Source organism: Pipistrellus hanaki (genome assembly GCF_964339955.1).
Source record: "Pipistrellus hanaki genome assembly, chromosome: 6".
In the NCBI taxonomy this organism is placed as follows: Eukaryota; Metazoa; Chordata; class Mammalia; order Chiroptera; family Vespertilionidae; genus Pipistrellus; species Pipistrellus hanaki.
Window position 1 is genome coordinate 12,377,235 of NC_140508.1, and position 22,472 is coordinate 12,399,706.

General features: G+C 45.7%; 1 protein-coding gene across 2 annotated transcripts in view; it reads left to right on the forward strand.

The window, feature by feature from the left end:
- ZFP64 (ZFP64 zinc finger protein) overlaps positions 1-22,472 on the forward strand; it is a 73,296-nt gene that overhangs the window by 30,226 nt on the left and 20,598 nt on the right. Inside the window, exon 1 of one of the 2 annotated variants that reach the window (XM_084886994.1) lies at positions 20,252-20,503. The exons of the other annotated variant lie outside the window; for it this stretch is intronic. Within the exon in view, the coding sequence (XP_084743120.1) occupies positions 20,404-20,503 (100 nt within the window). The 5' untranslated portion in view covers positions 20,252-20,403. Of the gene's footprint in view, positions 1-20,251; positions 20,504-22,472 lie in introns of those variants that run through there. 2 annotated transcript variants of the gene reach the window in all.

Below are 22,472 nucleotides of genomic sequence, written 5' to 3' on the forward strand. Positions count from 1 at the left end.
ATTTTCATATTCTGAATTTTACTATAATTGTATAATAAATAGGTCTTTTATCCAATTTTAAATAATGATTACTTAGTCCTTAGCTCCAGCCCCAGCCCTAACCCTAGCCCTAGTTCCCCTAGCCCCAACCCCAACCCAGTAATTGTTAACCAGGTGAACTGGTTTCAAGTAATCTTGTAACTGACAACCGGTAACTGGTAATCTGATAACCAGTGACCTGGTAACCAGTAACCAGTGACCTGGTAACCGGTAACTGAATAACTGGCAACTGGTTAACTGGTAACCTAACCAGGTAAGCTGGTTACAAGTAACCTTTGTTACTGGTAACCTGGTAACTGGTAACCTGGTAACCAGTGACCAGTTAACTGGTAACCTGGTAACCAGTTATTTGGTGACCAGTAACCTGTAACCAATTAACTGGTAAATGATTAACCAGGTGAACCTGTTACTTATAACTGGTAACCAGTTAACTGGTAATTGTTAACCACATAAACTGGTTACAAGTAATCTTAACTAATAACTATTGACTGGTTAACTGGTAACCTGTAACTGATTAACTGGTAAATGATTAACTGGTAACCATTACTAGGTGAACTGGTTGCAAGTAACCTTTGTAACTGGTAACCTGGTAACCAGTTAGTTGGTAACTGGTAACCAATTAACTTGCAAATGGTTAACTGGTAACCACTAACCAGGTGAACTGGTTGCAAGTAACCTTGTAACTGGTAACCTGTAACCTGGTAACTTTTTGTGACCTGGTAATCGGTTACCAGTTAACTGATTAGCTGGTAACCTGTAACTGGTTGACCAATAACTGGTTAACTGTTAACCAGTAATCTGATAATCCATACCGTGGTAAGCATCAGTCATTAATCTGGTAACTCTCAGAGTGAAATGGCAACCTAGTATCAGGGTATATCACCACCTACTAATATGGCTGGTGCCCTGTTTGCCGCTAGCCCTGTAACTGGCAACCTATTGACGGAAATATCTGGTTAACAGCAAGCAGGTAAACGCAAGCTGGGCAACCTTATCACTTTGAAATCAATAACTACCGTAGCAACCAAGTAAATGGGAAAATAATGAGAATTGAAGTGGTAGCGGTGGTAAGAGACAACCTGCGACCCCGTAAAGAACTAGCTAGTAAGTTGCTGGTTATTTTCCTGGAGTGCAGCCGCCTAAGCACCATTGTGGCAGGTACAAATCTGGCAGGTAGCAAACAGATACCTGGCATGCAGCACCCAGCAACACAGCAACTTGCAAGCAGTAGCTAGCAACCTAAGATGAAACCAGCACCTGAAACCTAGTAACAGGGTTTCGGAATCCAGCTAGTTATCTGTAAGCACCTGCCAATTAACAAGCAACCTGAAAGCAGTAATGGTCACACAGAAAAACTACCTGCTGGTGCACCCAGCCAACACAGCTAGCAACCCTAGGCAGTGGTACAGGGAGCGTATAGGTCAGACAACCGCCCTCTCCCAGGTAGCCTGTACTCCCCCTCCCTCTCTCCCTCCCTCCAACCCTTCCTTCCTTCCTTTCTCCCTCCAACCCTTCCTTCCTTCCTTCCTTCCCTCTCTCCTTTCTTCTCTGAGGTAATATCAATCGGGATGAAAATGCTAGCAGGAAAAGTCACTGCAAAAAAAAAAAAAAGCACAGCAAACCATACCTGGAAAGAGGACCCCTGGTCCTGGGTAACCACAGTAACAAGCATGCAGCAAAGGAAACACGCGGAAAGCTGAAGGAACGCAGACAACAGCACTGCCTCCATGCATCTTTCGCCGGAAATCACCGCAAAGCAGTTCCGCTACAAGAAGGAGACAGCGACACTGGCAAATCACGCGAAATACTGAATAAGGGGGGGGGAGGGGGAGGGAGGGGGGGAGAGGGGGGCGGGCACTCAACTACGTGGTTACTTGTGCAAGGAAAGGGAACTCCAAGAAATTGGATACCGCAAGGCAGCGGGGAAAGAAGACCTAACCAGCATAGCACAGCCACAACTGCGTGATGCACAGGTTTAGGGCATGTATCAATATCATGGGTCTGCCCGTATATTCTAAGTCAGACATCATCGTCCGGGAAACACTGCCGAGATAGAAACGGCCATTCTGAACTGAGGGAAATGGACAGGGAAATAAATAACACGTCTTGGACACCCTTAGAAGATCACAGTTCAGTTCCCAGTCCTAAATCACTGGGTCAGAGTTATTTAATTTTTGGAAGAAAGTCCATGCTGTTTTTCATAGTAGCCGCACTAGTCTGCGTTCCCACCAGCAGTGCACGAGGGTTCCTTTTTCTCCACATCCTCACCAGAACTTGTCGTTTGTTGATTTGTTGATGGTAGCCATTCTAAAAGGTATGAAGTGATACCTCATTGTCGTTTTAATTTGCATCTCTCTGATGATCAGTGACTTTGAGCATTTTTTTCATGTCTCTTGGCCATCTGTATGTCCGCTTTGGAAAAGTGCCTATTTAGGCCCTTGCCCATTTTTAAATTGGATTGTTTGTCTTCCATTTATTAAGTTGAATGAATTCCTTATATATTTTGGATATTAACCCTTTATCAGTGTGTCATTGCCAAATATGCTCTCCCATACAGTGGGCTCCCTTTTCATTTTTTTTTAATGGTTTCTTTTGCTGTGCAGAGGTTTTTTTATTTTGATGTAGTCCCATTTGCTTCTCTTTCTCTCTATTTTTTCTTCTCACTGCAGCAGTCCCTTTAGCATTTCTTGTAGTGCTGGTTTGGTGGTGAAAAACTCTTTTACCTTTTTTGGTCTGGAAGCTCTTTGCTTCACCATCTATTTTGAATGATGCACATAGTAATCCTGGTTTCAGATCCTTGCTTTTCATTACCTTGAGTACTTCATGCCATTCCCTTCTGACCTGTAGAGTTTCTGACGGAAATCAGCTGTCAGCCTTATGGGAACTCCTTTGTAAGTAAATTTCCTTTTGCTGATTTTAAGATTCTCACTTTGTCTTTAATTTTAGGCATTTTAATTATGTGTCTGGGCATGGGACTTTCTTTGAGTTCTTCTTGCTTAGGACTCTCTGTGCCTTCTGAAATTGAGTGATTTTTTTTTTTCCTTCACCAGGTTAAATAAGTTTTCTTCCATTATTTCTTCAAACACATTCTCTTGCTCTGACCGGTTTGGCTCAATGGATAGAGCGTCGTTGGTCTGCAGACTGAAGGGTCCCAGGTTCGATTCCTGTCAAGGCATGTACCTTGGTTGTGGGCACATCCCCAGTAGGGGGCGTGCAGGAGGCAGCTGATCTATGTTTCTCTCTCATCGTTGTTTCTGACTATCCCTCTCCCTTCTCTGTAAAAAAATCAATAATATATATATATATATTTTTTTTTTTTTTAAACAAACACATTCTCTATCCTTTGCTCACTTTCTTCCCCTTGTGGCACGCCTATTATGCAGGTATGGTTATGTTTCACGTCCCACAGCTCTCTTAAGCTGTCCCCCTTTTTAATTGTTTTTTTTTCTCTTTGGTTCTCTGATTGTTTTTTTATACCATGTCTTCCAATTCACCGATCCAACAATCAGCCTCCCCCAATCTGGTATTCCTTCTACTGTATTCTTTATTAGTGCTGTTTTACTCTTTATAGTTATTATATCTTTTCTCAGACTGTTGAACATCTTTGCCATTATTATTTTGATCTCTGTATCTGATACATTTCTTACCTCCATTTCTTTTAGCTCTTCTTATGAAGAAGTCTCTTCTTTCATTTGGGGCTTGTTTTTTTTGTCTACCTATTTTGGCTGCCTGTTTGCATTTGTGTCTGTGTATTATATAGGTAGATCTGCTGTGAGTTCCAATCTCACAAAAATTATTAATTGACAGTATTTATTAGAAACTCTTGGTCTCTGATGAATATGATATATGATGGTTATGATATAGTCATTTAATATCCACATTGTTTTATCCCTTTCTTACAGTGTATATACTAATTTTGTTTTTTTGTCCTATTGCAGTAGCCAGAACCTCCAAACAATGTCGCTACAGCTGGCATCCTTGTTGCATCTCTAACTTTAACTTGATGGCTTTAGAATTTTCAAATTTAATATAAAATACATGGTTCCTTTGGGTGTTGGTTTTTACATATCAACATATGTAAAATATGTGAAAAAAATTTAAATATATGTTTTTATTGATTTCAGAGAGGAAGGGAGCGGGAGAGAGAGATAGAAACATCAATGATGAGAGAGAATCATTGATTGGCTGCCTCCTGTATGCCCCTACTGGGGATCGAGCCCACAACTTGGGCATGTGCCCTTGGCCGGAATCAAACCTGGGACCCTTCAGTCTGCAGGCCAATGCTGTATCCACTGAGCCAAACCAGCTAGGGCTACTCTAATTTTTACTTAGAGTTTTCATTGGGATGAGTTGCTTACTATTATCAAATATCTTTTCAATATCTTTTGATATAAATATTTGGATTTTGCACTTAAATATGAGGATATAGTGGATCAGTGCAGGACATAGCCTGGTGCTGAATCACCTGGCTTTCCTGAAATAAGCCCCTTGGTCGTGTTGGATTCATCTTCTAACGCTTTGCTGGCTCTCATTTACTGGTATTTTCCTTGACTACTTCACAGCTACACGTGTAAGCCCTGTTGATGTCTAGTTTTCGTTTTTTATGCTTGGAGTTTTGCTGGTTTCTTTGTTTTAGGTTATTCTACTCTGAAAATAAATTGGGACTCTTTCCTTCTTTCTCCGTAACTAGCAAATATTTAATTATCTCAGTAATTAGTCTGTTTATCATCTGGGCTGATGCTTTTTATCATTGTACATCCTTAATAATCTTTCCAGTTTTTTTCTGTAATTTTCAGTCTGGATCAATTTAGGTAATTTATAGTTTTCAAAAGAAAAAAATTTTTCACAGTGCTCTAAGTTTTCAGATCTGTGGCCCTTCCATTTAACATTCTCCTAAAATTATTTTTAAATCTTTGACATTTGTTTAGCAGCTTTCTTGTTTCTGTTGTTTTTGTTTTGTGTTTTCATTCTTCACCTTAGTTTGCCAAGAGTTTATTTTGTCATTTGTTTTAAGAAAAAGTAAAGCTTTTGTTTTTATTTCTTTACTCCTCCATTTTATTCATCTCAGCTTTTATCTTTTTATGCATTCTTTCTGTGCTTTTCTTTCCACTTATTTTGTTATTGTAATTTCCCTAAGTTCACTTCTTCTCAGCCTTTAGTAATGAAAGCATTTAAATCTATATATTTTCCATTTGACTTTACCTATGTTAGAAGATAATTTTTAAAAAACTTAAAATTTGTCATACAAATATAAAGTGAACATATTAGGGATTTTATTTAATTAATTAACTAACTAACTAATTAATTAGAGACTCAATAAAATGATACAACAGGTTCAAATGAGAATTAATTCGACAAATGCATACTTACAACAACCATCAGAAACACAAAAATAAATTTGCAGACAGATGCATCTGGTCGGTATCTCCAGGTGATTTATTTGCATTATTATATTTTTCTATAACCCACAAGGTTATAAAAACTTCAGAAACAATGAAAGGCACTAACTCCTATAGAATTAGACAATCCAGACCTGGAAACTAACAGGATACTCAGAAATCTCTTTTGCTTATTTTGAAGTTTTTCAAAAATTTTCATGGCACCCATATTTGTGTAGATTTTTTTCCGAAGCATCCTTTCATAAGTGTTAGATATTTTGTTATTTTAGTTTCGAGGATGGTTGGTTGGCTGGGTTGGTGTGTCGGGGGGAACAAACCTGAGAGTTATATCAAGGTATATTTTTTACTTTTCAAGTAGTTCCAATTTGTGAAACCATGCTTTGGGTTTCTGATAATAATGGGTTTTGGTCTGAGAATATGACTTGTAAAAGTGCTCCTTGTGATTTTAGTTTTTTTATTTTAAAAATATGTTTTTATTGATTTTCAGAGAAAAAGGGAGAGGGAGAAATAGAAACACTGATGCATCAACATTGATCAGCTGCCTCCTGCATGCCCCCTGCTAGGGATCAAGTTGGAAACCTGGGCATATGCCCTGAGTAGGAATCGAACTCAGGACCTCTTGATATACATGAGTTGACTCTCAACCATTGGCCCATGTGGGCCAGACAGTTTCTTGATGGCCATGTACATGAGTGATTTTTGTAAAAGTTTGGTGGCTATCTGTGAATGAAGCATGTTGACTTATTATTCAGTTCTTGAAATCCTCCCATAGATTTTGTCTATTTGATAAACTTTGAAAGTATTTTTAAACCTCTCACTATGATCGTGTTTTTGCTACCAGTTGCAGCTTCTGATTGCAGAACCTTTTCATTGCCCCCGAAAGAAACCAGCTAGCAGTCACTGTCCTTTCCCTGCCTCTCCCCCGCCTCTGGCAACCACCAGTCTACTTTCTGTCGCTGTTGCTTTTCCTGTTTTTATAATTTCACATAATCAGACCAATGGGATCTTCTGTGTCTGGCTTCTTTCTCTTAGCATAATGTTTACAAGGCGCATCCATGTAGCCTGTATCAGAATTGCATTCCTTTTTTATGGCCAAATAATATTTCATTGTATGACTATACTATTATACAATTCGTTTATCCCTTCATCAACTGGTAGAAATTTGGGTTTTTCTGACTCTTTGCCATAGTTTTTAAGATATCATTATACTCAGGCTTTAGAATCATTTATGAATTTTTATCAGGGTGGCCACTACCTATTGAGCAGTTGCTCTGTGTCAGTCATATTAAATCAAAGACTGTTCCCCCCAGTCCTACCCGGGAGCCGTTATTACCGTCACCCTGTAGGGCTGATGAGGCTGAGAACCAGCATCAGTAAGCAGCTGGCCGGCTCACACAGCTAGTTTGTGCCATTTGACTTGAATCATAAAGTCAAAATGGGGGGTAGGAAGTACCCAGTTGAATGCAGAAAACAGAAATGGGGGTGAGCAGCTTAAGGTGGGCTGGAACATATGAAGGTCTGGAGGAAGAGAGGTCATTTGTAGTGAGCATTTTTCTAGGAAAGCAAAGTGCGATTTTTTTAAAGGTTGGTGCTTCTTGGGTCTTAGGAAGGTTGGTTGTTTCTGGAGAACAAAATCCTGTATTTATATTGTATTTATAAGGTGATCATACAGCTTGTCATCCAAACTGGGACACGTTTGAGAGTAAAGTGGCATTATTGATCATTATGCTGGGTGAACACGTGTAAATCAGCTTCTAATTTACTGTTATTACTGATTAAAAAAAAAAAAAAAAACAAGCCAGAAGCTGTAAAATAATGACAGTGCTTCACCCTAGTGGTGCAAAGCAGCAAAGATTAGAATTCCACAGCCCATGGGTCAGTTTTCCAGAAAAATATGTCACATGCCATAAAGCTGATCAAAATTTGGGTTTTCTACATAGTGTGTATATAAACATTTAGATTACTATAGATATATCTACCAATCCGTTTGTGTTTAGCCAGGTGGTTGTATTCCTATTCCTAATGTTAGTAAGCGTGGTAAATGAGATAATGGTTTCCAGTTGGCAGAGAATTATATTCCCCCTCCCTTGCCTGCTGGCATCATGGTGAGCGGAGTGTGCTTCCCTGCCCCATTGGTTCTGGACCAAGCCATTGTTTCACTTTGGCTGACGAAATACCAGTGGGCCTGGTTGAAAGAGGGGCTTTAAATGTGCCTGTGCAGTTTGGCTCATCCTCTCGCTCTCATGTGACCTGTCATGAGAAGAACATGCCTGTGTAGTTGATGCCTATGAGACACGAACAGACATGTGGGCCTATGAGCCCCATTGGCAGCCCAGAGCCAAACCCAGCACAGCCCCCATGAACTCACAGACCAGTAATAAGGAAAATCAGCATTTCTATGGAAAGCCACTGAGAGGTTGTGCTTGTTTGTTATGTAGCAAAAACTAATACGAGAGACTGCTGGTACAGCCCTCAACGTAGGATGACCTATTGAATGGCCATAGCCGATGCTAGGTGTTTATGTGAATGAATAACATGATGTCTTCCCAACAATTCAGCAGGTCTCTTTCTCCCATATTGTCTTGCCTCCTTTTCCTCTTTTCCTTCTTCTTCTCCCCCACCCCCTTAATTTCTGGTCAGTTCCCTTTCATTGGAAAGGGAGAGGAGAACCTGCTTATGGTTCTCCATGTGGACAGCTCTGTGGAGAGGCAGCCTGTCCCTACTGGCTCTGAGGCCAGGCCCCTCCCAGGAGAAGCTGCATGAAAAGATCCAACTCCGGGGATGCCTCCATTTGTGTGAGATGTTATACCTTCCCAGAGAGGATTTTGTTCATTTTGAGCCAACTCTAAGCCACCACGCATCTTCAGAAAGATAAGCCGAGTTCAGGTTAGTTTGAAATATTAATATGTTGAAGGTTCAACAAGCATTCATTTTGAGGGGTATTAAAAGTTCTTGCAAATCAGTGGTCATCTTTACAGAGTGGCTCTCAACCTAATCCATTAGACAGCACAGACACACCCAAATTGCCTTTACACCGGTGGGTAAGTACCATCATCCAAAGACCCTTGGGGGTCCAGTCCACCCCCACCTTCAGCCATATGCTTCAAATGGGGCTGACATACCCTCTATCAAAGAGGAGGAATGTGTCCTACACTTAGCAAATTATGGTACCCAATGACCTTGGTCAAAGTTATTGGTCTAAAGCAAGATTCAGCAATGTTTTTTCTAAAGTGACAGAAATGCTTGCTGGTTTCAACAGAAACATTTGATAGTAAATATTTTAGATGTAGAAGGCCATCCAGTCTTTGTTATGGTTCTTAACTTTTTAGTTTTAGCATAAAAGCAGCCATAGACAATACATATGAGTGAATGAGGCTGTGTTCTAATAAAACTTTATTTATAGAAACAAGCAGTGGGCCAGATTTAGTCTACAAGCCATAGTTTGCCAATTCCTGGTCTTAAAGGATGGGCATATGAATAAAGGTGAGCCACTGAGGCCTAACCAGGGCTGAGTCATAGGACTTTTTTTGAGTGATCAGGAAAAAAGGCACCTTTTTTTTTTTTTTTTTTTTTTTTTTTTACCTTGGATCTATGATAATATAAGGCTGGTCCTGGCTGGGCTTCCAAGTAGAGATGTATTATTTACCAACTGCTATGTAACAAATTATCCCAAAGCTTAGTGGCTTAAACATATGTATTATTTCAGAATTTCGATGGGTCGGGAATGCAAACATAGCTTAGCTGGATCCTCTGCCTCAAGTTCTCTCCCAAGGGTGTAATCACGTTGTTGGCCAGGGCTGGGGTCTCATCTGAAGGCTGGACTGGGGGATATATCTGCTTGCAAGCCCACTGACATGGTAGTTGGCAGAATTCAGTTCCTTGTGGGCCACTGGGGTGAAAGACTCATTTCCCACTGGCTATGGCCGGAGGCTGTAATCAGTATTGTGCCACTTGGGCCTCTCCATAGCACAGCTCTCCACATGGCACTGGCTTCCATAAAAGTGAGCAACCACACGGAGACCGGTTTGGCTCAGTGGATAGAGCGTCGGCCTGCAGACTGAAAGGTCCCAGGTTTGATTCCGGTCAAGGGCTTGTACCTTAGTTGTGGGCACCTCCCCAGTAGGGGGTGTGCAGGAGGCAGCTGATCAATGTTTCTCTCTCATCGATGTTTCTAACTATCTATCCTTCTCCCTTCTTCTCTGTAAAGAATCAATAAAATATATATATATTTTTTTTTTTAAAGTGAGCAACCAAGAGAGAACAGGACAGGTGAGCAAGGAGAAGCCAGTGTCTCTTTTGTAATTTCATCTCAAAAGTGGCATTCCATCTCTTTTGTCAGAGTCTGTTCATTAGAAATGGGCCTCTGGGTCTAGCCCAGCCTGTAGGGGAGGAGATTAGCCAAGAGCAAGAATATTAGGGGGTTAGGGCTCAGTAGGAGCCATGTCAGAAGCTGTCTTTCCCTTTGAGGAACTCCCTGGAGGAAACCAGCACACAGGAGCAGAGCAAGACGGAGCTGGCATGACCGAGTTTGAGGCCCTGGATCAAGCCAGAGCTAAAATAAAAATGCACTCTCACCATTCAGTTATTTAAGACAAAGTATTTGTTTTTCTTAAGGGGGTATTAGTTGAGCGTTTTGTGGCTTTCAAGCATACAACCCAAAAAAAAGATACTTCATTACATAAATTTAGTCCTAAGCCACCTGGGCATCTATAGTAACTGATGGAAAAGGTCATTCTTCATTGACTGTTCCCTGTGCCAAGTAGTGCCCTAGGCATGTTACAACTACCTCAGCAGTCCTTGTGTCAGCTCTAAACAGCAACTAATGCAGTAATCTCTTCTCACAAATGAGATAAAACCAGGAATGACACATACTCTTGGTCACCTCTTTAAAGGGAAGCTGCTTGCCTTCCTCTTCCTCTTTGCTCCTCCCCATGGGCTGGGTCACTGGTCTGGACCTTTGCCTCCAGGAGATAGAAAAGCAACAAGCTAGGAGTTGGGTCCCTAGATGATCTCGTGGAGCATCATCCAGCAGAAATAAACCTCTGTCTTATTTAAGTCACTTTTACTTGGTCTCTGTTAAAGAACCCAAAGCAACAGCCTAACTAAAGATGGGATCACAGGAGGGCCTATTCTATAGTACGGCTGAACTCAGTGTTCCAAACACACCCCTCCCATCTTTCTCCCTGACCCATCCCCAGCATGCCTGGCACAATGTCAGTATTCAATAGAATTAGTAAATTTACAGGTATCATTATCCTATATAATAAAGCGGTAATATGCAAATTGACCATCACACCCTCACACAAGAGGGCCATGTGGTCAAAAGATGGCTGTCACAAGATGGCCGGCAGGGGAGGGCAGTTGTGGGCAATAAGACCAGCAAAGGAGGGCAGTTAGGGGCAACCAGACCAGCAGAAGAGGGCAGTAGAGGGCAACCAGGTCAGCAGGGGAGAGCAGTTGGGAGGGACTAGGTCTGCAGGAGAGGGCAGTTGGGGGTGACGAGGCCAGCAGGGAAGGGCAGTTGGGGGCACCCAGGCCAGCAGGGGAGGAAAGTTGGTAACCAGGTCAGCAGGGGGGGAGGGGGGGAGTTAGGGGTAATCAGGCCAACAGGGGAGGGCAGTTGGAGGCACCCAGGCCTACAGGGGTGGGCAGTTGGGGACAACTGGGCCTGTAGGGGAGGGCAGTTGGGGGTTCCCAGGCTGGCAGGGAAGGGCAGTTGGGGGGACCAGGTCTGCAGGGGAGGGAAGTTGGGGGCAACCAGGTCTGCAGGGAAGGGCAGTTAGGGGCAACCATTCCAGCAGGGAGGCAGTTAGGTGGTCGATCTGGCTGGCAGGGGAGTGGTTAGGGGGTGATCAGGCTGGCAGGCAGAAGCAGTTAGGGGCAATCAGGCAGGCAGGCAGGCAAGTGGTTGGGAGCCAGCAGTCCCAGATTGTGAGAAGGATGTCCTAAACCAGCAGTCAGACATCCCCCAAGGGGTCCCAGATTGGAAAGGGTGCAGGCTGGGCTGAAGGACATTCACCACCCCCACCCCCGTGCACAAATTTCATGCACCGGGCCTCTAGTTACATTATAAAATAGTTTTATAAGTTATTATAGTGTAAGGATAATAAGTAGATGACTGCCAATAATAATAACCAATATCCTTGATTATTTACTGTTTGTCATTCCCTTTTACATATAGTCTGCTTTATTACTCATAAAAACTATTTGATAGACAGAAGAGCCAATTCTGTAGAGAGAGAAAGCAAATCAATAGTTGTCTATGGCTGAGGAAAATGGAGAGTGATAATAGGTGATAAAAATATTCTAAAATTGTGATGGTTTCCCAACTCTGAACTACTAAAAATAATTATGTTGTACAGTGAAAGGGTGAACTGTAGGGTATGTAATCCTATCTCATTACATTTGTTAGTTGTTGGTTTAAAAAAAAAAAAAAAAAAAAAGAAAGAAAGAAAAAAGAAAACCCATTTTAGGTAGGTAGGATTATTGTCTTCTTTTTACAGATGAGAAAACTGAGGCTCAAGGAGGTTAAATTACATATCTGTGAAGAGCCAGGTCTCAGTGAGATAATACACGTAAAACATCTTCTAAAATAGTACTTAGCTCATGGAGGACATTTGTGAATGGCCACTTTTTTCACTGTCAATACTACCACCCCCACCATTATTATCCTTCATTGCTTCTCGGTAAGGAGAGGTAAAGTAGCTTTCCAAACCAGCCAGGATTGGCCTCTGGATGTGTCTGAGGTTTAATAGGGAAAGAGGGGAAAGGAGAAATAGAAATGGTTTAATCATATACTGCCTGCCTCTTCCTTCCACCTACCTCCTTCCCCTCATCTCCAGCACTCCACCCACCTACAGCGAGACTGAGGTTCCTCAGACATGCCATCACTTTACCTCCTGGTCTCAGCACAAACTATACCCTCTGCCTGGAAGCCCCCTCACCTCACTTTTTTGCCTGCCCAAGACCTACACATCTGGGGTTATGAATCTGCCTCTTGCAGGAAGCTTTACCTGACCGCTGTGTGAACCTTTATCGCACTGTCTTGTTCACTTATTTTTCCTCCTGATTATTATGTGACTCCCTTGAAGGTTTGTTGTTGCATTCCTAGAGGTTAGCATGATGCCTCACACCCAGATAGAACCCAATTAATGTTTGTTAAATGAATGGCTCTGGAACAAACCCTCACAGAGGATGTCAGAGTCAGGGAAACCGTGCCATAAGACATGGAAAGCGATGATAGGTCTGGTGATCTCAGTGTTGCTTGAAAGGGATCGAAACCTCGGTTTTCTCTGGTGAAACAACTCACCACTGCCCCAGGTCTAGAATCTGCAAACTCCTATGCCTGGACAGCATTCCTTTACAGTTCAGGAGCTTACAAACCTGGAGGAGCCAGCAGATGAATTGGAGGCTGTTTAATATCTCTGTGAATAAAGGCCCTGATCCTCTTTGTGGCTCACACTGTAGCTGCTTCCAGGGTGTCATTTCTTCATTTCACACTCGGGAGAGGGACTGGGGGGTAGGAGCAGAAAGGAAAGAGAAGGAGGAAGTGGAGATTTGTATCTGGTTATTCACATTTTCAACTAAGACTGTGCCCTAGTGACTTTTAAACTAGTACTCCCCCCCTTCATTTTAAATGATATACACCGGTGGGAATGTAAATTGATATAGCCACACTGGAAAATACTTAGGCATCTCCTAGGGAAGTTGGACAGGAGCATATGGTGGGATCCAGCTATTCCTCCTCCCTTCTCCCCCCGCCCCCTCCCCCCCCCCCCCAAACTGTGCTTCCAAGCGACCATGCAGGAGAATCTCCAGGGCAACTTGTTAAAATGCAGATTGACCCCTGTGCGTCCCAGGCTATAACGTGAGCACAGGTCACGTGGGAACCTTGTGAAGAAGCAGCTTTTAATGGAAAAGAGAAACTTCCCTCCATGAGTCAGGGAACCTGAGTGAGAATGTTTACATCTACGTTACTCATAATGGCCAAATTGGACACCGCCCATTGGCAGTGACAGTGCAGACCGAATTGGTCTATGCATGCAACGGAGGTCACGCGAGAGTGGAAATGAATGAGCTGCAGCTGCCTGCAGCAACCTGTTCAATCTCACAGAGCGAAAGGAGTGGAGGAAAGTTACCCTTGTGGTTCAAACGGTGGCCAGACTCAGCAACGTGTTAGGTGGTGGCAAAACTACTTTTAAATCGTACGCACTTAGAAATAGTGGAACAAGGTGGCAGAAGGAAGGAGAAGCTCGTGGATGGGAACATGGGAAGGGTTTCCTTGGTACAAAGAATGTTCTAGATCTAACGTTGGTGGTTACATGAGTATTAGTTTTATTCCTTAAATTGCACATGAATGTTTTATGCACTCTTGTATGTGTGCCAAATTTTGTTATTTGTTTTTTAATTTTAAAACTTGAAAGATTGCAGAAAAGTATGTACTTATGTAGCAAGTTGTCAGTCACTCAGACAATCATATCACCAATATTGCTGACCTGTCCTCGGGGATAATTCCTTGGTCTCCTCCGCATTCACATGTGTGTGTTGGGTTGTGTGTACAGGGTGTAGCAAAAGTAGGTTTACAGTTGTTCATATAAAAATAATACAATAATTAATAAATAATAATACAATAAGAATAAGAATAAACTATTTTGCATACTCACAACTGTAAACCTAATTTTGCCAAACCCTATATATATTAAATTTTATAGAGAGAGATGCTGTTAGATCTTTAGGTATTTACATACATATATTTACATACACACAGCAGCATAATTGGTGTTATTTGAACATTTGGAGACTTACATATCTTGAAGAATATTCCCTATCAAAGCACACAGGAATATATTATTTTTTTTTATGGTCATATAGAATTTATTCCATCATATGACACAATCACAATTTAATTATTTATTTTTAACTATAAAGTAGTCTGTGAATACATTCATTGTTTTAAAGGAAGTATTACTGTATTACAAATACACAGAAAATTTAGGCTCCTCAATCCTTCTGCCCTCCCCCTCAAAGCTGCTCCCCTGCCCCCACCCTGCTTAACACATAGCTAGTGTGTTGCCTTCCGATACCTTTTTATCCTCGATTTCCATGTTGCAGTATTGGAAGTCTATGTCAATGTGAACGTGTGTATATCTGGGGGAACTTGCTGTTTTATTGTTTTCGGTGCAGTAGATCTGGGACTTGAGCCAGGCTTGTATACAGAAATCTGACTGGTTACTTTGTATTTGCTGCCTGATATTCTACGGTGTGGCTAACCCTCACTTTAATCGAACCACTGCCCTATGATTGGGCATTTAGTTTGTGTCTCAAATTTTTTGGCTGTGACAACGATGTCACCACAAACATCCTCAGACACACTCCTCTGTGCGCATGCGAAGATGTCCCTCTGGAGAAGACTAGATGGGAAGGAGAATTAATTGCTAGATCATTGGCGGGGACACATTTTACATTTTATTGCCAAATTGCCCTCCAAAGTGACGACAAACATTAACGCTCCTGCTAGCAATGCATTAGGAAACCAATTACCCTGCACTCCTGCTAGCAGTAGATGCTATCAGCCTTCTCAGTATTTACTGGTCTGGTAGGTGGAGGAAAAAAAGAGAGAGGAATTCTGGCTACTTAATATTCACTCCTTGTAATTAGTGAGGCTAACTCCCCCTACCCTCCCCCCCCCCGCACAATTTCTTCCCAAAATCCACATTAAACAAGATCTCCAGGTCGTTCTTCTTCCCATTCAAGTCTGAGCAGCACAGAAATCAGAATCCGATTCTTAACAAGGTCCCCAGGTGATCCGTGACTGTTATTCTCTGAGACACCGGAGTCAGGATCTGCATTTTAACAAGGTCCCCAGGTGATCTGTGCCCGTTACTCTCTGAGACACAGGAGTCAGAATCTGCATTTTAGCAAGGTCCTGGCTGACTCTCATGTTGCATGCATGGTACCTGTGAGAGTGCAGGATGGGGCAGGAATAGTGGCATCATAGCAGATGCTCACCTTTACTAATATGTGTTTCGTCTTTTTATTTGGGCAAGATCTAAAACAGTATTTCAATTTATTTTAACTTGCATGTCTTTTGTCATAAGTGAGCTTAGACATTTAAACAATTTTTTACAAGCCAGGTTTTCCTTTCTGGGAACCAGCTAGTCAGTGAATCTCGTTGCTTTGCTTGGAACACACCAGCGCTGATCTCCTTGGAGCTTTGCTGCTGTGTCCTCTCCCAGGATGCCATCTCCCTGGTTCTTCCAGGGCTTTGGCTCTACCTACCCCATCTAGCCCAACTCAGATACCCCACCACCACCACCCAGTGATTCTTTGTCGCCATCCCACTTCATCTTGACCGTAGCAACCATTGTTATCCGAATGACCTTATGCATGACCCCATTCCTTCATTCACTCTTCATTCCTTCCTTCGCTGACTGCCCTGCTGGTCTTGTTGGTCTTGCATATCACTCTGTATCCAACACCTGCAACAGACCAGGAAGTCATGTGGGTCAACACATTGTTAGCAGATGAACAAGTAAATTAATTCCTGGCCGATAAAGAAATAAGGTTAGCTTCTCTCTGGATGTACACCCCATTCAGGGATCACTTGTACCTGGATTGTTCAGTCCTGTATCCATAGTGGAGAACCGTCATGGTTATGGCAGATGTCAGATGAGGTGGCTAAGGGGAGCACAAGCCAGGCGAGGTGAGCACACCCCCAGGAAGCCTAAGATGGTCAGGGAGATCATGGTAATTTATTTTTTATCTATTTCTCTTGAGAAATAAGGCAATTACTTGAGCAATGTTAAGTGAGTAGTATTAAATTACTCACTTATATACTGGGAAACACGCACTTCAGAAGGGCCGAGTCATGTCTACACGGACTTGTTTGCATCTAATTAATTTCCATGTAAAATAGTATCTGTGCCTAGTCAATTGGAGGCACCAGTTCTAGATAAGTGTTAGCTATTATTATAGGTAACTGTAACTCTTACTCTATGGTTGTAAATAGTAACACGAAGAGAGTACTGCCTCTGTGCTGTACATTGCTGTGTACTGTACACACATGAATCTGTCCTCACAGCCACCCCAGTTATGCATTGCCATGTTACTGATCAGAAAGCGGGGCAGGGAGCAGCTTTCTCACGGCCACGCAGCGACAGAGCCAGGATTCTACTCTGGTGGCTCCACGGGGTGCTTACCATCCCATGCCACTCCTCCCGGTCTTCACATGCTCTGCAAAGGGGTGTGGCGTGACCAGGAGGATCTTTGTATGGTTCAGAGGTGCCCATTCCTCTCTTGGCAAAATACTGCAAGAGCTGTCAAAATTACAGATAGTCTCCATTTTCCTTTTATGAAGTGACTAGTGTTGAAACTTTACTAACTTTCTCCATGAAGAAAGGAGACTACTTAACCATTTTTTTTTAAAAGAGAAGATTCAGGAGGATAAAGGTGATCTATAAAGAATGAGAAAGTAACTAGTTTGCAAGAGGAACATCCTATGGAGACAGTATTTTGAAATGTGCCTTTGGCCTTGATCCCCTTGTTAAGTGATTCTGTTACTGAGAACAATGAAAAATGATGACACAAACACCTTTATCTGAGAGGTTGAATTTAGCAACAGAATTTCTAATCCGTGTAAGCATCTTCCGTGGGTTGGAAATCCACGTTAAGATTTGAAGATGCACCTGCTTCAGGTGAATTTGCAAAAGCCCCAGGTGATTAGCAGGGAAGGGGAGCATTTACAAACTGGATTTTTTTTTTTTTAAACTTGTATACTTGGTAAATGGAATGGAAAGAACAGAATAACTTATTCAGCATAGCCAATCATACCTGGGTTTCATTTAGATTTCTATATCCTGTGTTACAGTTTTTTTCAGTTTTTCAATTATGACCCTTGAAATCAAACCGTTGAAACCAAACACAGCAGTCAATTTAACTTAGCACAACTCTGAATGCATGTAGTGTAAAATGTTTAAAAAGTGCCTTCAAAAAATGAAACAGATGTAATCAGATTCTGCCATTGTATTTGTGGAAAACATCAGTAATTTTGTTTTTCCTGAAACATTGCACGCAGGGAAAACACAGGCTCGTAGTGAACTATCAGTGTGTGTGAGTCTGACAGGCAAAAATGAAGACAGGACGTGGCCCCACAGTATCGCTGGCCCCGTCTCAGTGCCGTTGTAAATCAGTGTAAATCAGTGCCATTGTCTCCTAGTCACCTACCGTCCAACCTACGGGGACATTCCCTTAAGAAACTAGGGCGCTTTTTATTTTACAGAGAGGGAGAGAGAGAGTTAGAAACATGGATGAGAGTCATCAATCACTGCCTCTTGCACGCCCCCTACTGGAGATATGCCCGCAACCAAGGTACATGTCCTTGATACATGCCCATGACCGGAATCCAACCCGGGACCCTTGAGTCCGCAGGCTCTATCCACTGAGCCAAACCGGTTTCGGCACTAGGGCACTTTTTAGAAAAGATCAGAGTCAACACCGCACACATGGCAAAGGCCAGGAAACAATCCGTGCCCATCCGCAGGAGAGCAGACAGATAACTCTGGTATGTTCGCACCATGGAAGATTACACACGAGTTAAAATGGACGAATGCCAGTCACAGCAATTTAGATGATCATAGTAATCTACTAAGTGTGAGAAAAACAATTCCTGGAAGATCGCATACACTTATGTGAAGTTTCTTTTAAAATTAAAATGGTTTATATTTTTAAGAATACTTGTAGGTGCAAAAAAACAAAAACAAAAAAAAACCTTGCTATAAAGAAAAAGGAATGAACATGTAGGACTTAGGTTGATGACTATTAAATTAGAGGAGAGGGAGCTAAAACCGGTTTGGCTCAATGCATAGAGGCCTGCGGACTCCAGGGTCCTGGGTTCTATTCCCGTCAAGGGCATGTACCTGAGTTGCAGGCACATCCCCAGTAGGGGGTGTGTAAGAGGCAGCTGATTGATGTTACTCTCTCATCGATGTTTCTGGCTTTCTATCCCTCTCCCTTCCTCTCTGTAAAAATTCAATAAAATATATATATTTTTTAAATTAGAGGAGAGGGAAAGAGAAGGTGGGTGAGATGTAGTTTATGGTTAATGGCTTAGTTTTGGGTGGTGGGCCCCTGGTGTTTATTATATCATAATAAGCTAAGGAACAAACCAGCAACCAGATACAGGCCCGGGATGATCAGTGCTGACAAGGTGTGCTGTAGCAAGGACTGACTGACCCAGTGGTGTGCCCTTGAGTGGAAGGGTGCAGAGAGCTCAGGCAAGCGAACACACAGGCTCATGGCTCCAGCAGGCCCAGGGTGTCAGGTGTCACCCATCCTCCATGCTGGGCGCCCTTCCCCTTCAGCTTCCCCGGAGGCAGTGACCGCGGTCCCCAGCTTACCCAGTGTCCTCTGCAGCACTCCAAACGGAGACCCTAGCATTACCTTTTCACATGGCATGTGTTTTCAAATGGCATTACGTTTATGTGTATATACATCCCAAAGAAATCTTTAAAATTGCTTTAATTTTTTTGTTTGTTTAACCTCGAGTGACTTCACCTCGCGTTGCACAAACATCCTAGAATCGATTCACAACTTGAAAACAGGAAGGCTGAGGAAAACAGCTCGGTTTGGGGGAAATATAAAAATGCTCTTCCCGCAGGCGGTCCCCTAGGGCTTGTCAACGGTAGTAACCCCGCAGCAGGCGGTGTACCGGACGCGGAGAAACCCCACGGGGCCCGCACTCGCCACAGCAGAGCCCCCCGCCCGCGGAGGCGTTAGGAACACGGGTCCCCAGACCCCTCCCGGGTTCGCAGCTGAACCCGGGTCTTTCTAACTCGGGCTCCACGTGACCATCAAGTCCCGGCAAGCTCGGGGCACGGCCCCGCCTTCATAACAGCTCCACCTGGGAACGAGTAAACACCTGGGACGGACCGCGGTGGCTTTCTGGCTCCCAATTGGGATGTCGTTCACCTGGTGCAAGGAGGGGTCTCCCCCTGCGCCCACCCCAACACCCCTCGGGTCTCATCAAGGTCCCAGCCAGTCTGAGCACGAACGCCAATTAGACACACACACACACACACACACACACACGCACACGCACGCACGCACCCCGAGGACCACGCCCCAGTTGCCTGCCGGGCGGGGCCCAAACTTCTCGGGTGTGTGGCTTCTGGGGTGTGTGGCTTCTGGGGTGCGCGACGCTGGACCCCGCGCGGCGCAGCGCAAACGCGGATTCCCGGGCTCCGCCGCCTGGAGCCAAAACTTTGGGAATCTGTGTTTTTGATCGGCTTCTCCAGGAGCAGTGGTTCACCCTGCATTTGGAGACACTGTGGCCTCATTTAAATTTCAAATTCGAACGTACAGCCAAGGCTGAGAGCCGCGCGTGGAAGTCGTGCCTTAACGCCCGCGCCGAGCAGCCGGGGGAGCTCGCACAGCCCCCGCCGCGGCGCCCGGGGTCCCGTCCGGGCCGAGGGAGCCCGAATCCGGACGCGCCGCCGGGGCCTCGCCCGGGAGGGAGCTCGTTAGGATCCAAACGCGCAGGCCCCAGCCCAGACCCGCCGGGTCAGAATCTGCATTGTAACGAGCTCCCCGTGGTGCCAGCGCACATTCGGGCTGGAGGCGAGCGGCGCTCCTGCATTTTTAATGGGCCCGCGGATCACCTGGGAGCTTGTTAGGATGCAGACGCGGCTCCTCCAACTTTAATGTGCGCGCAGGTCGCCGGGGAGCTCGTTACAATGCAGGTTCCGCCGCGGCGGGCCTGGGCGGGGCCCGGGAGCCTGCATTTCCCCGGCGCCGCGGGGGCGCGGCCTGCGAGGCGCGGACGGCGCTCCCCGGACCCCGAGCGAGGCCGGCCTCGGGCCAATCCGCCGCCGGGGCCCGGGATAAACGCCCGCTCCGCCGGGGGTGTGACTGCCCAGCTCCGCGTCCTGCTGGCGGGCAGCCGGCCGCTCGCGGGCCGGGGCGCCTCGCCATGTCGCGGCGCAAGCAGGCGAAGCCGCAGCAGCTGCTCCGCGCCGAGCCCGAGCCGGAGCCCGCGCGCCCGGAGGCGGCGGAGGCGGCGGGTGAGCCGGGTGAGCAGCGCGGCGGCCGCCCCGCCAGGGGGGCTGGATGCCGTTTCCCTGGTGTTTCCGGGCTCGCGCGGGGGCTCAGTCCCGCCGCCGGGCGTGGAAGACGGGGCGAAGCTTCCAACTTGTCCTGGGACTCCGGCGCGGATCGGGGTGTCCGCGCCGACTGAGCGCGGTGCATCGCCGGGCCCGCTGCAAGGATGCCCGGGGACGCTTCCAGGGGCTGCCTCCGGGGTGGCGGGGTGCCGGTCCCCGAGCCCCGCGCGCAGGCACTTCTGGGGGCTGGAGAGATGTCTGCAATGTCTGAGCTGGCGGGTCCCGGGCTCGGAGGGGAGAGGGACACGGCAGCGGACCGGGCGGACGGAACTCCGGCTCCGCTGGAGCCTGTGGCCCGGGCGCCGGAGCCCGGAGCGCGGTGGTTCGGGGTGCGCTTTTGGGGGGAGGTGGGGGACACGACAGAAAAGCCCTGGAGGGAGGTGTGGGCCGGGGGCGGGGGCGCTTTCACGCGCTGTCCGGACCGGCCGCGGGGTGAACCCCCGAAGGCTGGGAGGGGGCGATGCCCGGGGGGAGGGCATTCGGGACGGCGGGAACCGCGGGTTCGGAGGGGAGGGCGCGGCGGGCTGGGACCTGCGGCGGGACAGACGATGTTTGAGGGGTGAAATTGTGCCTTTTTACCCCGGAGAAGCGGAGCCGCTGGGGGGTGGGGGGGTTCGGGTAGGCGGGGCCACAGCCGGACTGGCCGCGCTCACCTGGGAGCCCCGCGGCTGGGGGAGCCCGGGAAGCGGAAGGACCCCCGGCTCCGCTAACGCCTCGGGCGGTGTTTCTCACCCCGGGGCCCCGGGAGCCACCAGTGCTAAAGCGGCTCGGGGTAGGGAGCTTTGCCAGCTGGTCAGATTCTTAGGGCCACTCGCAGGTACCCCATCCCTTGGAATGTCGGGGGAGGGGAGGGGAGGGGTGAGGTCGGGGAATCTGCATTTCTAAAGCGCTCCCGCTCCTGATTATCTGGCACTCAGACACAGATTGAGAGGCGGTAATCTCGCCTCCCTCCTCTTAGCCTCCCCTCCCTCCCTGGCCTGATACCTTTTTCTTAGGAAGGAAGTGGAGTGGAGTTTTAACTGCACTGCCTTTGTCCTTCCTGCGTTCTTCTGGACGGGGATCTCGAGTCCCTTCTTTGGAAAGGCTCAAACCCCCAGCAGCGCTAAAAAAAAAAAAAAAAAAAAACTCTCCGCAGGAGGTGGCGGAGGGGAAAAAACCTTAACCAAGCCACTCCTAAATTAGTAGCTTGTATTTGAAACTAAAGTTCGGCTGCATGAATTGCCGTAAACAAAATGCCATAACCACTTCCATGCCCAAGGCCTTGAATGGAGACAGGTAGCTGGACAAGGGCGGTCTTTGGCCTCCTGCTGGTCCTCCTGCGAGGACTTTAGGATGTTGAATCTTTAGCTGGGAGCGATTTTTGAAGACTTCCTGAATTGCCCCGGGCTGTTTTTCAAAGTTCTTGCTACCCGCTTCTTTTTATGTGTTCAGCAGCGCTGGCCCTGGAGCGGGCCTGTGTTCCCAGGCTTTGGGGATGGTGTTGGGTACCCTGAGTCCCCGGGTCCCCCCTGTGGGCAGGCATCATCAGAATTACGCCCCAAACACGCCTCAACACCGGCCACCACTGCAGAGAAAAAGCAGCCTGACAGCTGATGGGTTTTTTTTTTTTTTTTTTTTACCTCTATTTTATTTACATCTGTGCTGCCGAGCTGGAGCTTGCCTTTCTTGTTAAGTTAGGCCACTCTTGCAAATAAATCACTTTGCAACCAAAGTAACATTTGGAGGAAGTATAATGGAGCAGGTCAGTTGGTAGACTTGAGGCACCACCAGTGGAAGAGGGAAGTAGCAGGGGCAGGACAACAACCTTACAAAGTAACATCAGCAGTTTCTCAAAGGGTTAAAAAAGGCCCACTGTGCTCAAGGAGGTTCTAACTGCCAA